General features: G+C 36.2%; 1 protein-coding gene across 1 annotated transcript; it reads left to right on the forward strand.

The window, feature by feature from the left end:
- The first annotated feature begins 371 nt into the window (after positions 1-371).
- LOC128697835 (microtubule-associated proteins 1A/1B light chain 3A) lies at positions 372-17,672 on the forward strand. The gene is made up of 4 exons (XM_053789777.2): positions 372-571; positions 2,893-3,055; positions 3,787-3,874; positions 8,719-17,672. The coding sequence occupies exons 1-4, from the start codon at positions 529-531 to the stop codon at positions 8,791-8,793; spliced, it is 369 nt and encodes a 122-aa protein (XP_053645752.1). The 5' UTR covers positions 372-528; the 3' UTR covers positions 8,794-17,672.
- Positions 17,673-18,713: the final 1,041 nt, after the last annotated feature.

Genomic DNA, 18,713 nt, shown 5'->3' on the forward strand with positions numbered 1-18,713 from the left:
CATCTCCGGCGTTATCTCCTTGCCTTATCTCCATAACAATCGTTTGCAAAATCGTGGGCCATCAGTCACCAATATAGGATGTTGGTGCGGGTTGCAAGGGCGGCGCTGGTTGGCTGGGAGGGCCGTCCACACGGGCTTGTTTAATAATAGAACCAATGGCGAGCCTCGTTACAGATCACCGCTGCTGGTAGATTCTCCTCCCTGGTCATCACTGCGCAACTACTCATTATTAACTTATTTCCCTCCTCATCACTCTAATACCAACGCAGGAATATTCACTGATAATTATACATTATATAACAGATTATATTAAGGGTGACAGGACCTGCATTTCCTGCTTTTTAAAAGAAAAAAAATTGAGTGACAAAATGGGAACGACTGGCAGATGTAAACAAAACATTGGAACAGCTGAGACGAGGTGCACGTCCACTCACTCTCCTATTATAACTATTTACTCTTGTTATATAGTTACCACAAGATAGTTACTGCTTTCTAAATACTTATTAGCTACCACTTAAGCCGCCAACCATGAACACTCAAGCCAAACCTTTCAGGGAAAGGAGAAATTTCGGTAAGTCGACAAGTCAAGGCTTTTACATCCTTTGTCCAGCACCATTTTCCCCCAAGTGCGTCATCGTCTGATAACACTGAAATTATGCCCAAAATTACACCCAGCTGTTAGGCGATGCTATCCAAGGCACCAATAACCTCTGAGTGCTGTTCAGGGGAGTATTTCTTGTCGTTTAATTAATACTATCTAGTTTATCTTGGCTCGGCAGCTTCAAGTTATGTGTAAGCTTCTTCACTCCAGATATTGACTGATGATCCAGCCACTTAATTTATCTTGGCTTTTATGTTGTGGTTAAAGTTCATTATGAAAGACCTTTGTGTATTGATTTACAGCTACGCTTATAAATGTATACGTATCCTTATCTGAGGTGGACTTGGTGTTTGTGGTTTCTACACTCAGGTGGAGACACGTCTTCTCCTTTGAATAAATGGTTTATAAAATAGACAAGTTGATAAATGAGACATAGTGCAACACATCGACTCTAGGCTGAGGGACTGATTACTTCAAATTCATCTTCCACCATTCTCTGTATTGGACTGAAGAAGTTACTGGCTGGCTTTCTAGAATGAAGATACCCAAATATTGCACTATTGCCTCATTTATCAACTTATTGGTTTTGTAAACCATTTATTCACATCCTGTCAGACATAGCATCATCTTGGGATCTTGATGTAGAGATTTCTTCAAAACTTGTGTAACCTATAGTCATGACCTACTTTCATTAGTGGTTTTTGTTTGCTGGTGGTCCTGCCTACCACTGCTCCACCTGATGTTATCAGCTTATGAACCCCGTCTTCACGAACATGCTGCACTTTTGTCAAGATTGATGGACTGTGCACATTAACTCCAGATGAGGAACTGATTACCTTAAACTCCTCATCTTCCATCTTTCTCTGCATCAGCCTTAAGAGGCCACTGTGTGGCTTCGTTTCCAGAATAACGATACCCAAATGTTGTACTAAAGTGTCATTTATCAATGTCTTTTCCTCCTCAGAAAACGAATAATTTCTTCTTGCTGAGGTGAACGAAGTCAAGTAATAATCTGGTGTGGCTTCCTTCTACTATGCAGAGGAAATAGTTTAAAAGATTCCTGAGTTGAGGAGACCGGGAATTTTAATGTAAAATAGTAAAACAAACGTTAAAGTCTTTGTTTACGTGATTGAGAACAACCGGTCAAAGCGTGGGTCTGTCTTACAGAGAAATGATATGTAGCAGTAATACAGTGGAAAGAAAGATGCAAATACAGTGTATCGAGATCCTTTATTGAAAACATTTTGCCCATGCAGTGTTTTTTCCCTTCAAGTCATAAATAGTAAGCTGGACTAGCACATAAATTTGATGGAGGGCTCAACCTGGTTCATGGCTGTCCCTTTCCTTGATGTTTTACTTTGCAGGTCTGATGAGCTACATTTCAGTCTGCTGCAAACCCGACATCCAACACATTCCTGATGAAAATGGTTTTGAAAACTGACAAGTTGAAGAATGAGACACAAGTGTCTCATTCTTCAAGTGGTAATTTTTTGAAGCCAAAAGCATAGGTATATGGCCAGACCTTATATATTAGGTTAGAAGTGAGGTGAAGGCACTGAAGTCGATGTCATATGTGAGAGTGGCTCACTAGTGGAAGTAGGTTAGTCTAAACAGTTTAACAAAGGAGTTGTGGAAGACTGTCCTTGTACCAAGACACTATGGTGTAGCTGTGTCAGTAGGTTTATTTAGACACAGGTACACGTAAGTACAGTGGTACCTCGAGTTTTGAACAGCTCCCAACTCAAACAGTTACGGGTGTATTTTTGTAAGTGTATTTGTAAGTGTATTTTTGGGGGTCTGAATTGGACTAGTCTAATTTACGTTATTCCTTATGGGAACAAATTCGTTTGGTATCGGCGCTCGAACAGCCTTCTGGAACAAATTAAGTTCGTAACTCGAGGTACCACTGTACAATTATTATATAGTGTAAATTACTTTGGATAACCCCAAAAATTAGTGACAAGTATCATATTGATGGTATACAACACTAACATGATGAATAAGACACATGCATCACTTGGGTATCTTATTTTGTTTTATAATTAAAATAGTAATATAACCTTTATTTCTATAAGCACATGATATGACTTATACAGACCCAGTTAACAGCAGGTGTAAGGAAACACGCCTAATGTTTCCACCCTTACCGGGGATTAAACAACGGACACACAACGTGTGACCTGAGTGCATTACCAAATGAATTGTAATTTGATATGCTATTAGGATTAATGCATAGGTAAGTTATTACTACTAAAGTTAGAATTATAATACAAATTACTAAATTTTTGCAGCCCAGCGTCAGAGGGATGTTGAACAGATTAGAGAACAACACCCAAATAAAGTTCCAGTGATAATAGAACGATACCCTGGCGAGAGGCATCTCCCTCTTCTGGATAAAACAAAATTCCTTGTTCCAGATCATGTTACCATGGGAGAACTTGTCAAGATTATAAGGTTAGTAAATTGTATATTACCATATTAATCATTTTATTCTTTTAACCCTTAAACTGTGTTTAACGTACTAGTATGCACAATTTTTCATACCTTCAAATCTGCCAATATATTTGACCTTAGCACAATTCTTTGGGTCTTCAATCTGTTAATGCATTTGAAAAAAAATCTAAGGCCAGGAGGGTTCACACAGTGTATCAGGGTTAACAACACAAGTGATGACTGTATCTGACGTACTAATACACCTAACTAGTGAAAGTAAAAAAAGAGTGAAACCAGGAGCTGTTGTTCCACCATGAGCTTCCCTACCAGAAAACTGTGTGTGCACAAAGATGACTTATTCATTAAAGATGTATTACAATTTCATGATACTAACAATGGAATTCACCCAAAAAGCAAACTAAGTATATTTAACCCATATTATAAGTATTCCTTGTACATAGTGTTAGAAGACCAAAATGGCAAAAAAAGAAAGGATAAAAATTATACCGTGTATATATACCAAACTTTCCAAGTGGAGCAATGTTGGGTTAGGCATTTCTCCATGTTTGAAGTGCTAAAACATCTTTAAACATATATAATATCATAAGAAACTAGTTTACATAGTGTTAAACACTTAAAGTAATTAAAAAACAGAAAAAATCATAAATTGGCATCAATAAATTGTAAAAGTTAATCCAGTATATGTATTCCAATGGGGTCTCCTGTGTTATACTAAATTAATATTTTAACAGGCGGCGGCTACAGCTGCACCCTACTCAAGCATTTTTCCTCCTCATCAACCAGCGTGCCCTTGCCAATGTCTCCAATACTCTTGCTCAGGTAAAGTACTTCAGTTTGTTTATTAAATGCTGATAAATATTTCTCCATGGGGAAGTTGAACAGAATTCTTCTCCGTAAGCCGTGCATGTCATAAGAGGTGACTAAAATGCTTGGAGCAAAGGGCTAGTAACCCCTTCTCCTGTACATGTATATACGTATTATTAAATTTAAAAAGAAAAACTTTCGTTTTTCTTTTTGGGCCACCCTGCCTCAGTGGGATACAGCCGGTGTGTTGAAAGAAGAAGTATTTCTTCTGTCGTTCCAGAACATTAAGGGCTCACTTGACATAATATGTTGCCACAGTGTATAGCTATGTGATCCCTATAGGTTTACTGCTTCCCCACGAACATCATAATTCTCATTGTATGGATGTGCAATATGGAGGAAGATATGTTTACTTTTATGAATGAAAGTCTAAAGTAGACTTATCATGAAAGGTTTATTCATAAAATTTATTACTAATTTATATTTACATATTTGTAGTGACAGGACTTTACCTGGAGACAGTTTTATGAGTCAGCACTCCTGCTGCTTGGTCCCTGACCTGACCAGAACTGTGCTCAAGGTGTTCTGTCTTCACTGATATAGTCACAGAAATTTTATATGATTCCCTTTAGTTGTAGAACTTGCTACTTCCTCTTTCAGTTCATTCTTCTGGCACTATTCGTAAAGACAAAATTCATAATTTGCATCTGTAGCCTTGTGTAATTCGTTTTTAAGTTATCAAGAGACATTCTTTATCTGTTTATTCATATGATTTTATAACTGTGCTATCACTGCATATTACAATTTTGGCCTAATATACATGTATGTTGTAAATTTTTTTTTATATATAGTTTCTCCTGTTACATTCATAGTTGATTACACACACACACAGACTTCTATGTCAAGATCCTTTGGCCCACAGTGGCATCTTTGACCTGTTAAATGAATTTGTCAGGTTTACCAACTATACATAACTGGTCTTTTTTTTATATTCACTGTTATATTAAGTCTAGGGTTATTTTTGCATGGGTATGAAGTCCTATGTAAGTAATAAGTGGATAACTTACCTCTTGTGATCATACACAATATAACTGCTAGTCTAGGATATGTAATGACACTCAGGACATCATCTCCTTCAACAGACCCCATAGGTGGCTATGCCAAACCACAGCACTCTCAAACAAGATGGGTATCAGAGAAACAACTGTTGAGAAAATTATACTTTTTAATAATAATAATAATAATAACAACATTTTGAATAAAGTCAGAAACATAAATATGGGTAAACCATGTTACTTCTTGTAGCATAAATGGTATTCATCAGAGTACAAGTTGATAATAGCAAAATCTCAAGGCCTTGCTTTGGAATCACAATGAAATGGCAGCCTTAAGTTTCTTGTTTTATACCTTTATTTATTTTCAAGCTCTCTCAGCTGCATTCCCAGTGTTTTTGCACACTGCAGCACCTCTAGGAGCATCCCCAGAACACATCAACACTGGCCTAAAATAACTCTTAACTTCAGGGTATCACAGAACTTGCCAAACAAAATGCAACCACCTGCTTCCAGCCATGTTGATCAGTGTGAGAGATAGGGATAGAGAATGTCAAACCCACATTTACAGACAGAAAGCAAAAGAGCATTACATTGTTAAAATAAACTAATTCATTATCACTGTTTTCTTTCTTAAATTATAATTATTCATTTTTCTTAACATTTTTTTTAACACACAAAGGTACAGTGACCCAAAAACAAAGAAACACTTTCACCATCACTGTCTTGCCAGAGGTGCACTGTTATTACAGTTTAGATGCCCCTCAAAACTGAAATATCCCTATCCCTCCTTTAGAGTGCAGGCACTCTAGTTCCCACCTACAGGACTCGAGTCCAGCTAACCGGTTTCCCTGAATCTCTTCATAAGTGTTACCTTACACTTCAGGTGTACATCAATTCATAAAAACCACTTGCCTTCATTTACCACTATCTAACACTCACACATGCCTGTTGGATGTCCAAACCCCTCACATACTGAGCCTTTATTGCCCTTCCTCCCACTTTTCCTAGGCTGACCCCTACCCCACTTTCCTTCCACTTCAGATTTATGCACCCTCCAAGTTCTCATATTTTGCTCCATCCACTTTTTTAAATTATTTACAAATAACATGAATGCTATTTTTATTGTGGACTGTCTTTATGTACATGGTCTTTAACTTAAGACTGATCAAATCCCATGAAAATACAAGCTAAACTTAGCTTACAAACCATACCACGAGTGGGGATAGAACCCGCGATCACAGAGTCTCAAAACTCCAGACCATCGTGTGAGTCATGTTAAACTTAGCTTGATAGTCAACATTAACTCAGATTATCACAAAATGTTTGTGTTACAAAAAATAATCATGCATTAAAATACTAATTCATGCACATTAGCCACATATAAGTGAACAGTATATAGATAAGGCTGAAGAGGTTTTTGTGGCATTTATGGATTTGGAAAAGGCGTATGACAGGGTGGATAGGGGGCAATGTGGCAAATGTTGCAGGTGTATAGTGTAGGAGGTAGGTTACTGAAAGCAGTGAAGAGTTTTTACGAGGATAGTGAGGCTCAAGTTAGAGTATGTAGGAAAGAGGGAGATTATTTCCCAGTAAAAGTAGGCCTTAGACAAGGATGTGTGATGTCACCGTGGTTGTTTAATATATTTATAGATGGGGTTGTAAGAGAAGTAAATGCGAGGGTCTTGGCAAGAGGCGTGGAGTTAAAAGATAAAGAATCACACACAAAGTGGGAGTTGTCACAGTTGCTCTTTGCTGATGACACTGTGCTCTTGGGAGATTCTGAAGAGAAGTTGCAGAGGTTGGTGGATGAATTTGGTAGGGTATGCAAAGGAAGAAAATTAAAAGTGAATACAGGAAAGAGTAAGGTTATGAGGATAACAAAAAGATTAGGTGATGAAAGATTGGAAATAAATGGTATAAAATACCGACACAATGGAAATATAAACACATATGCAGTATTATGTGATCCTTTATTGATTACGTTTCGCCCACACAGTGGGCTTTTTCAAGTCACAAACAGATCTATTTGTTTGTGACTTGAAAAAGCCCACTGTGTGGGTGAAACGTAGTCAATAAAGGATCACATTATACTGCATATGTGTTTATATTTCCGTGATGAAAGATTGGATATCAGATTGGAGGGAGAGAGTATGGAGGAGGTGAATGTATTCAGATATTTGGGAGTGGACGTGTCAGCGGATGGGTCTATGAAAGATGAGGTGAATCATAGAATTGATGAGGGGAAAAGGGTGAGTGGTGCACTTAGGAGTCTGTGGAGACAAAGAACTTTGTCCTTGGAGGCAAAGAGGGGAATGTATGAGAGTATAGTTTTACCAACGCTCTTATATGGGTGTGAAGCATGGGTGATGAATGTTGCAGCGAGGAGAAGGCTGGAGGCAGTGGAGATGTCATGTCTGAGGGTAATGTGTGGTGTGAATAATGCAGAGAATTCGTAGTTTGGAAGTTAGGAGGAGGTGTGGGATTACCAAAACTGTTGTCCAGAGGGCTGAGGAAGGGTTGTTGAGGTGGTTTGGACATGTAGAGCGAATGGAGCGAAACAGAATGACTTCAAGAGTGTATCAGTTTGTGGTGGAAGGAAGGCGGGGTAGGGGTCGGCCTAGGAAAGGTTGGAGGGAGGGGGTAAAGGAGGTTTTGTGTGCGAGGGGCTTGGACTTCCAGCAGGGATGCGTGAGCGTGTTTGATAGGAGTGAATGGAGACAAATGGTTTTTAATACTTGATGTGCTGTTGGAGTGTGAGCAAAGTAACATTTATGAAGGGATTCAGGGAAACCGGCAGGCCGGACTTGAGTCCTGGAGATGGGAAGTACAGTGCCTGCACTCTGAAGGAGGGGTGTTAATGTTGCAGTTTAAAAACTGTAGTGTAAAGCACCCTTCTGGCAAGACAGTGATGGAGTGAATGATGGTGAAAGTTTTTCTTTTTCAGGCCACCCTGCCTTGGTGGGAATCAGCCAGTGTGTTAATAAAAAAAAAATAGCCAGAAATCTGCTTGTATCCTCATGGCATCTCCATCCATGTCAAAAGTTGTATTTGTGGTCACAGAGGTGCCTATGCTAACCTTCCTATGGTGTAGAAATATACCTAGTTGGACGAATCTTATTGTGACTAGCTGGTCCAGTGGCTAACGCGACGGTCTGGAGTTTTGAGACTCTCTGATCGTGGGTTTTATCCCCGCCTTTGGTATGGTTTGGTTTTCAATTTCATTTACACATGATCTAGTGATAATTTGTTATTAATAACTCTTAGCTCCCATATTCTGTATGATAATCACAAAATTTTGTCAGTCTGTATTTTTTATATGGTCGGATTTTGCTTTCTTCCATTTCTTTTGCATGGCATTTATCAGCATTAAATTTCATCACCTATCTGTCACACATTTACTTATCATAGTTATTTCATATTGCAAAGATTTGATTTTTTTTTTTTTTTGTTTATTTTGCACAAGATTTTTTACATTACAGATTCACATAAATTTCTTTTCCTTTTGGCATCCTTTTTCTCTTCCTTATGGCATCCTCCTAGTGGGAATCCTCCATGCATTTAGTTTTCTTTCAAACGTTAATGAAAGATTTCTTTCCATCTTGTTATTTTGTAACATTTCTTTTTCAAAATTACTGTCTTTCTCCTTACACTTGCATATTTATTTGTATATTCATGTATAGGTTGGTAAAGGATAGAAAGTTTTTTGCGCGGTATTTGACGTTTTGGTGTGTTTTGCAGTTCAGTAAGTTCTGTACCATAATTATGTATAAAAAAAATTAATAGCAGTGGCTTGATGCTTTGCAGGTGTACGAGCACCACCGCCACGAAGACGGGTTCCTCTACATGGTGTATGCTTCCCAAGAGGTATTTGGACACTGATTTTCCAGTGTTCAGATGGAGTCCAACCAACATAATAGACATTACTTGTTTGTTCATTTACTGATTCTATTTTGTCTTTTAACTTTGATCTTTTTTTCTCTTAGGCATTATTAAAAGGTGGTGGTGAGTGCTGGGTTTGTCTGTGTTGATGCCCATGCAAGAATGGTTGGTTTATTTGTATCTTGAAACATCATTTTCAAAGCAAAAAATCTGTGATTTCATTTGACAGTGTGATGTGTTGTTAGTAATTAAGCTTCATTTGATGCCTTCAGCTGTTGACTTATTGGAATGAATTCAGTTGTATTAAAAATATATTGCTATATGAGGTACTAGAAAACATGCAGCTATGGATCAAATGTGTATTGTGCAATATGCAAATGTTGCATAAAGAAAGTTGTAGAAGTAGACGTAGGTGTTTGAATAAAGTTCAGAGCTAGGCTGTGTCAACAGAGGCATTAATATAGTAACTCACAGTATATCCAATCAGAATGTGTGATTCTTGTTCTTGAAATGATAGTTTTAATGTATATATTAACTGTTGCAGCATAATCAAGGCATTACCAATAGTATCGGAACTTGACATCTTGACTATGGCCAAACAAAAATGCCTTAAAACAATATAGTATTTCTGTACAGTACAGTATATAAAAAATACAAAAAACTACCAAACCATGGAATGGGTGGGGCTTGAACCCATGGCTAGTGAGTCATGAAACTTCACAAGTCACTATACAAAAACCTAGTTTAAAATTTGAAAAAAATAATAGTTTTTTTTTTTTGCTGGCATTAATAGTGTTTGGAGGCATTTTTTACTAGAGTTAAGCTGTTTTTAACCTTACTGTGAGCATTGCCTCAGCTGCTGCTCTGTATATATGCTGCATGCTGCAAGGATGACAGTTATGTTACTGCATCTTACGTTAAAATGTCATTTTTTCTTTGTGTCTGGGTGGAAGATCATTGTTGCAGTGTGTACATTTAGGAGGTAAAATGTTGTGTACCTTACTGTTCATATCGTATTACTTAGCAAGTGTCCTTTTTTTTACCGGAGGAATATTGTATTAAAGTACTCAGTAATTTTTTTTTACCAACTATTATTGGTATCTGATTTAAACATCCATTTCTACTGGAGTTAATAAATTGATGATAGAGGTTTTTTGTATTTTGCAACTGCATTATCCCATGTATCCTGGATATAATCATTACATCAATCAATTGTTTTTATATGTTAGGACTAATGTAATTAAGGAGTTGATCCATGTAGGAAGTGCTTGTAATCACAAAATTTGTATTTAATATTTTAATTTGTGTTTAGTAATCTGTGGAAGCACCTTATTATATTAGTAATGTTATTTTATTATGATTTTAGAGTAATGTTTGCTCCCATCACTTCAATATCTGGGTACTAATAGTTTTATTAAGCAGTGCTGGATGACCCTTGTGGGTTTAGTGCATAGATTTGATTGTAATAATAATAATAGTTTTATTAAGATAACATTTCAGCTCAGACTGGGAGTGCTGCCTACCAGAGATGTTTGTGAACTGTAGTGTAACAAACTGACATTTTGTAATGGCTGTTTGTATTTGTATTTTGTTGCCTCTCTATGGCAGTCTTTACATGTCATTTCCTTACATTTACCAAGGGCCAGTGTTTACATAAAGACATTGTGCAGTTTCCTTGACTTTTGTCCAGGAGAAATTTTCCCTCAGTCCTTGCCCAAGTCCTTCACTCAGTTGGTAACATAAGTTAACCATATACAGTATCAAGAAGCCTCCCATACCCCAGAATTTTTTCCAAACTATTTTTTTTTCCACTAATACAGTATATGGAATATTATACGTTGCAAAAATTTTTGGCATGCTCAATTAACACTTTTTTTTCCCAAGTTATAGTAAAATATCTGAATAAAATGTCATTCATTTGTATCATAATGCTTTTGTGTTGGTAAATTTAGAAGAAAAGTAAAGTTTTTATGCAGAAGCATTATTACATTAAAGAATGTAGATTACTGAATTACATCTCTCTACAACTAGACTAAAACATTAATACAGGTCGGCCATCACTGATCTGGCAATCACTAATCTAGTTCCATCACTTATACAGCACTAATTTTGGCAATGCAGATGGACAGCAGAGGTGTAGTGGTATAGGTCGGCCATCACTGATCTGGCAATCGCTAATCTGGTTCCATCACTAATACAGCACTAATTTTGGCAATACAGATGGACAGCAGAGGTGTAGTGGTATAGGTCGGCCATCACTGATCCAGTAATCACTAATCCAGCACCCTACAGGTCCCAGTGATGCCGGATTAGTAATGGTTAACCTGTATTATGTTTACAAAAGCACTAAACACTTGTGGGTCTTTAGTGTTTCAGATATACTCTTTGTAAGGTATGGAAACCAAAATTGGGCATTGCCCATGTAAAATAAACCTTGATGCATTGTAACCAGTATATAACATATAATACATGTGGAGAAATAGTTCTTCATTTTGTGTGCTTGTTATACTTTTCTTTGTTTAAAGTATTGATAGGCATTAAGAATGATTAGAACAGTATACAGTAGATCCCCAGTTTATGATGATCCAACTTAACATGTACCACTTTTATGACATTGGCGCTTTAGAAATCAGCGACTTACAGAAACAGACGTGCTTTTCTGATGTATTGGACTATTTACGATTCGTTAATATTACCTATAATAATTTGAGCATCAAGCAGGCTTGTGCAAGTGTCTTAGGAGTAAATATGGGCAAGTTCTTTTGACGTACAGTGCCTGCACTCTGAAGGAGAGGTGAGGATGTTGTAGTGTGGAGTGTAATCCGAATTGTGTGATGTCAGCACACATCCAGAAACACAGTGATAAGTGAATAGTGTTAAATGTGTTTCCTTCTTTGGGTCACCCTGCCTTGGTGGGACTTAGCTGTTGAGGTAAATAAAAAACTAACATTAATAATAGAGAAGGTTTTGAATCTTAGGAGCTTAAACATCCAACAGGCGTATGTGAGCAAGTTAGATCAGACTGGGGGCAGGTGAATTTTGCAACCTGAAGTACTGTTGGAATATGAGTAAGGTAACATTCATAAAGGAATTAAGGGAAACTTGTTAGCCAGACTTGAGCTGGGAAGTACAGCGCATGTGCACTCTGAAGGAGGGGTGAGGATGTTGCAGTCAGAGGGTCATCTCAACTGTGGTGTCAGCATGCTTCTGGCAAGACAGTGCTTGAATGATTGATGGTGAATGTTTCCTCTTTTTTTTGGGGGGGGGGGTGCCCTACCTCAGTGGGAGATGGCTGGTATGTTAAAAAAAAATGAATGTTTGTTTTGAGGAAGATATGCATTTGTATTACAGAGATTAGTTTTCATTGTTTCTTACCTGGAAAAGCCCATAATTATGCTAAGCTATTGGGCCTACTGCAACTACACCTTTAAACTACTTGATACTTAAATTAGATTATTTAAATGCTAAGTTAAACATAATTGTCTGAAGATAATATTACTAAATGTTATGATTATTTTAAGTAACAAAAACTTTATTTATCTATACATCAGTGTTAATATGAAGAAATAATAATAAAATTTTAGTTGTAGAAATATAGTGGAAAGAGAAGTACATCAGTATTAATGCTAATTGGAATCTGGATAGGCAGGTTGCATTAGATATGCAGTGTTTCATATTAATACTATATATATTTTTACATCAGGTTCAGGATGTATTTTTTAGCCATATTTTTGAGGCATTTGGCCAATATTGGACTTTTTAATCTTCTAGTTGAGCATTCCATTTTTTGAGCCTTTTATTTGCATGGAGTTTTTACATAGTTGAGTTGAACACATGGGATATCAAAGATGTATTTGGTACTTGATGGTACTGTGTATAAGCATTATTTTGTAGCTGTCTATGAAAAACTTTAGAACTATTGATTATATTTTTACTAAGTGTCTTATATATGGATACAACACTGGTTTTCTGGCAGTGGATGGTCTGGCACGTTTTTTAGTCCAGACAAAATTACGAGGGTGGCCACAGATGGCATTGTGTGCAGCGCTCATTCACTGATATTTGTTGACACTGTAGTTTGGTGGTAATCCCTTGATTTTATACAATTCTTATTGTGATTTGTAATATTTAACCTTATCTGTGGCTTCTAAGAAAGATGCAAGTATCACTGGTGGTGTCAGGCATAAACACCAGTTCATAGCAATACAAGAAAACATAGAACTCATAAAAAAATGGACCATGGCGTTTCTATCTGGAAGTTGTGTGATATCTAAGGTATTGGAAAGATTTACTATTGATAAGTTAATAAGAGTAGTCAAGTGAATTAATTAAAGGGATAAAACAGTGTTCCTCCATGACAGAACAAGACCTAATGATTTTTGTTTGATGCATGATAAACTGCATGAAAAGTTCAAAGCACATGAAACACCTTTGCTTGGATGGAATGTTTAGAAAGATAACCAAGAAGAATGTGTAATAGCAGTAAGCCTTCATCTGAAAATCCTGTGGCCTCAACTTCATGCATTCCACGTCCTCCCCTGCAACATCACAAATCCATGGTGAAACAGTTGTCTCAGAAACAGATAGTAATCTTGACGAACTTAACTTCCAGCTCTCTATGATTACCTCTACAGTTCCAGGAAAATTATAAGATTTACCACTTCAGGAGCAGTAATGCTGCAACATTCTTTGTAAGTACAGTGTATATAATTAATAAACTTTTTTCATTGATACTAATGCTTAATTAAAGTTTCTAGCAGTTCATGGTATTTTAAAAACATGGGAGGTGTATAATTAGTGGGTCAGAAGTGACTTTTTGAATTATTTCTACATGACCTCTGTTGATGCAGCAAAATCAATATTCCGACAAGGCTTAGGTGCCAAGGTTGCCGGAAAATCGGCATCGTACCTGTACATAATGTGCACAGTAGTAAAGGTTGCCGGAAAATCGGCATCGTACCTGTACATAATGTGCACAGTAGTAAAGGTTGCTGGAAAATTAGTGTTGTACCTGTACATAATATGCACAGTAGTAAATGTGGATGCTTTGCTTGTTTAGCAAATCTAAATAGTGGATGGGTGTTATTGTGTGAAACCTGAATGAGTGTTCATTCAATTAGCTGACTTCTGATTAGTCACGATGGGTTATAGGTGATTTATAGATTCCTGTACACATATACCCTAAGTGAGATAAAGATATATTATGTAGTAGTACTGAGTCAGTAATAATGTTTGAGGTACATAATAACATTTTTGAATGAATGCTTACTGTTTTGTATGTTAGATATATGCTGGATGTGAGCATTGAATTTTAAGTTTCCTGTCAGGGTGTAAAACTAAGAATCTTCCTTCACCTTGTCTTTCAATATGTACATTATTAATTCTTATGTTCAGTTGAGTCTTCTTTACCTTTATTCCCAAGCACTATGTAGAATGTCTCATTATTGAGTGAGAGTTTGTTGAGTGTTGTGGAAGTAGATAATATACAAGCTTGTCATTAACAGTGTTGTTCAAGACAATTAAATCTAAATTTGAGATGACAACAAGTGTGTTATCTGCAAATATAACTGGTTTAAGCTCCCTAGAGGTATTAGGAAGGTCATTGATGTAGATGAGAAATATTAGAGGGCCTCAAATGCCACCCTTATCACTCCTGTGTTGTAAGTAAAAAAAGATTAGTGCTGAATGCAAAAAAAAAAAAAAAAAAAATAGGCAAAAATGAAAAAAATATATAGATTATATTACATATGGAATATTACGGCAATATTAATGCATCTCTAATTTGAACAGTTGACTTTCCAACAATTTTCAGCCAGGAATTACAATTGTTAGTTGGGGATCTACTGTATACATTTTTTATTCATGTAATAATCCTTTTCCTACCTCATTGAAAATTAGCACATTATATTATTCATATCCCATGTATATTTCCATTTGTTTCTAATCTCTTTTCAGTTAAATTAATTTTTAAGTGAGCCTACCTTTTCATAAATACTACAGCATAGAAATTTTATCATGTTTGTTAAAATATAAAATATTGTACACATAGTGAAAGGTTTGTCATATTTTGTCTATAATTCATCAACATTGTAAGATAAACCCTGAGACTTGGTTGTTCTTCAGGGCCTTGTTTTAATGATATTTTGCCAGCTGTAGTGGTTAGGATTTCATTTTTTTCTTGCATTATGAGCACTTACCACAAATTTTAATTTTGTTTTTTGTGTGCAGTTCATACAGCTAGTGTAAGTTTGAAAGAAAGGCAGTTAGAATTGTCATGCCAATATTAAATTGCATGGCAGTAAATATTCTTTTGTGAGCTTTGTTATTGGTTTTCTCTGGGTTAATTATATTGCAAATATTATTATTATAGTGTTCCTCTCCCAGACAACCCACCAGTCATTTATAGTTTCCTCTAGTCATGGCCCCTGTGGGCTTTGGCCTGATGCCTTTTGACAAGCCTTATTTTGCATAGAGTAAAGCATACATATGGTTAACTATGATCAAATTGATTAATATGGAACAGGTTCACCAGCCCATATACAGTATCAGGCAATTTGTTTTCTCGTGTGAAAATCTTAATACAAAATTTCTACTTTTTAATTTGTCACCCTTTTCTCTTTGCTGTTCTTACGTTACTGAACATGTTACACAAATCGTGATGAACATATTGAAGAACACGTGGGAAAAATTGGGTTATGTTCTAGACCTCCAAAAAAATGCTGTAAAATATTACCTAAAATAATGGGCAGGTTCAGTATGGCTCTACTGTGGTGGGGTGGTCTTCATAACACCCAGCACAACAACAACACCTGCTGTGCTAGTGATTATTATAACTCCACTACACAGATTTTTCATTTAATAACTTTTTCACACTTCAGTACCAATCACTAACATATTCAGCAATTGTATAATATAGCAAAGGTAGGTAAATGATTATTAAAGGTACAGGATTGTATAATTATGGGCTACTAGCCTTTGCCTCCTCCCACCTTCATACTTCCAATGCCTCAGTTTTCTTTGAAACTGCCAGAATTTTAAGCTTAATTTCCTTCTTGATAACTCCAGCAGCGCTAGTATTTTTCATGGTTGTCATTATTAATATTCAAAGACAAGATGGACTGATGAAAAGGTAAAAAAAATCAATTAACATAAGATTGTGGTATGGGATGCATATGCAGTGAGAACTGGCAGTGTAGAAAGTTATTAAAGGAGTATGCCTGCATAAAAAAAAAATTGGTTGTAGGCTGGCTGCCAGATGGAGGGGAAAGATCCTACAGTATGCCACATATTCTCATAAATTTATAGTGTGCTATTCAATAATTAGAGTGCAGTGCACAGTTACGTCACAATATTTAAATTTGGTTATGCTGTAAGAAAATCGCATTCAGATGCACATCTACAGTGTACAGAGTTTATATACATTAATATGTAGCCTACTGAAGCATGGTGATTACACCACCCTCCAACAACTATGACTTGATCTTGATATGTACTACTGTATAGATGTGGTGTGTATCATTTCAGTTTGGGGAGATGTATACAGTGTTACTGCAAAATGTATTCTGGCTACTAGTTTATAAATAAGGACTTTAGTTCAGATTCTTTTATGATTATTCATTTTCATTAAATATTAGTTGTTCTTTAGTTGTCTGTGAATGTTAATTGTGACTGAACATTTACAGTAGTAGAAGTATAAATTTAGAAGGTAAATACCTATTTCAAATTCTACCAAGAACAGGTTGTTATGCTAAAGTTACATAGGACAGTTTAACTTTCTGTGGGCCAGTTTAACTATATTTATTTGAGAAAGTAATACTGTGACATTTACTTAACCCGTAAACGGTCCAAGCAGATCTACGTTCACATGTGTAGTGCTGCAAAAGTAATCTACATTTTTTTTTACATATTTTCAAATATAACAAAAAAAAAGTAGATCAAAGTTTATTTTACACATTTTCAAGTGTAAAAAAAACAAAAAGATTACTTTTTTACATACTTTCAAATGTCGAAAAAACGTATATATACGTTTGGACCATTTACAGGTTAAATATGGGTCAAGAACTTTTAATAGGAAAAATGCTGCAGTTGTATTAGCAACCAAGGCACAAAACTTTTGTCTTGGAATTCACACATTTTATCAGAAACTCTTAGTGTATTCTATGAATTTATATTAGAAATAAAATATTATGTATGATAAACTATAGAAAATCAAGGTCATGGTAATTCTTTTCTTAGTTCATCAGTTAAAGGCAAACATATGCAACAAGAAGAGGATGACAGCAGCCACACACAGTTGATAGCATGTTTTCCGGTATTTCATTAGATTACAACAAAAATATAAACATTAAATTCGGTATGTATCATCTGTATCCATTATAAAAAAGATGTATCTGCAAGATCTATAATCTAAAAAAGAAAAAGTGTATTTTATTCAGTTAGTAAGATAGAAACAAAGCATACAGTATTGCTTCATTATTGATAGATAATAAGAGAAACATAAAGATTGATGGGGCAGGTCTACAGCTGGGTAGATGCAGAGATGGGCGACTCATGATTCTGACTTGTTCCCATGGATTAGAATTATTGTATAGTATGACAATTCATGTATATTTAAGTTTGCATTCAGAATATTTTCAGTTCATTTACTTTTAGGATACCTGGTATAAATATAAGCATAATAGAGAGTTCAATAATTAGGTTGCATTAGTTGAGAGTACTGTATTGAGATCTAGCAAGTGTGAGAAAATTCTCTTGCTGCTATAGGCAGCAGTATATTTGCTTTTGGGCTTTCATAATCACTTATAAGATATAATATTTGTATGTAAATAAAAAACCTAAATACCGTATCATGCTGAAGAATTATATGTTTTTATACTATATATATGTATGTTACTGTACCTTTCCTTTGACTTTTGATAATAGTACATGAAATTTTTGTAGATTGGTGGGATTCATGTGTGGTGTTTCATGAGTCAGGTTGAGCACCTTGGGTCTGGCAATTAACTGGACAGTTGACTCCCCAGACATTAGGTAGGGGGTCAGATAAATTATGGGCTTACCATTCCCTACACAGGTATTCCATACAAGACAAGTAGTGGGAAAATGAAAACCAGAGCCCCTCCTATTTCATTACCTACCAGTTACTTTTATGCCACTACTCTCTTGAGGTACTCTTTATTGTCCTCCATGGGAAATACAGTATGCCACCTGCTACCATGCATCCAGCTACTGCATTTATGTCACTTTGCGATTCACTTTTTTGCACCTAATTTTAATTTTTTTGCACATTGGTCTTACAGGTTAAGAGCTGTTATCGTACCTTAGCTTGTTTTAAAGCCTGGCCCTCTAGAGTATACTATCATTCCCTGGAATGTAACCCACAACAGTCAACTAACACCTAGGTGTTAGGTAAAGACGTGTGCAACTAGTGTGATATTTTGTGTGTATGTTTCACTCTCCAGGAGCTTTATCAAGCTTTTACAAACAATACAAGTACACAGAGGATCCTTGTATTGTTTGTAATGGCTTGATGAAGCTCTTGGAAAGCAAAACATTGCCACAACAAAAGTCACATTAGTTGCATGTTTCCTTTTACCTAACAAATTGTTGGTAATTCTAATATTATTACTAACACCCAGATACCAACACACTGCTAGGTGAACAGGGGCAGCAGGTGTAAAGGAAATGTATGCAACGTTTCCACTCGTGTCATAAATCGAACTACGGACACTCAGTACACGAGCCGAGTGCATTGCCAATCAAGCCACAGGACACCTTATTTCACTGGTAAGTGGCCATCTGTTGCACTGGAGTTTGCAGGATATTTCTTCTCCCACACAGGTTAGGCCTCTTTTGTTTTATGGTAGACCTAGTGTCACTGGTGTTGACCCTCCCCCCCTCCTCTGCCAACTACTATTTGC

This window comes from Cherax quadricarinatus, chromosome 68 (assembly GCF_038502225.1).
Source record: "Cherax quadricarinatus isolate ZL_2023a chromosome 68, ASM3850222v1, whole genome shotgun sequence".
NCBI classification, from domain to species: domain Eukaryota; kingdom Metazoa; phylum Arthropoda; class Malacostraca; order Decapoda; family Parastacidae; genus Cherax; species Cherax quadricarinatus.

Excerpts from the sequence above, each read along its gene's own strand:
- LOC128697835 (XM_053789777.2), top strand. The coding sequence starts at position 529 with ATGAACACTCAAGCCAAACCTTTCAGGGAAAGGAGAAATTTCG. Across the intron at positions 3,056-3,786 it reads GAACTTGTCAAGATTATAAG|GCGGCGGCTACAGCTGCACC; the intron begins GTTAGTAAATTG and ends ATATTTTAACAG. Across the intron at positions 3,875-8,718 it reads TCTCCAATACTCTTGCTCAG|GTGTACGAGCACCACCGCCA; the intron begins GTAAAGTACTTC and ends GATGCTTTGCAG.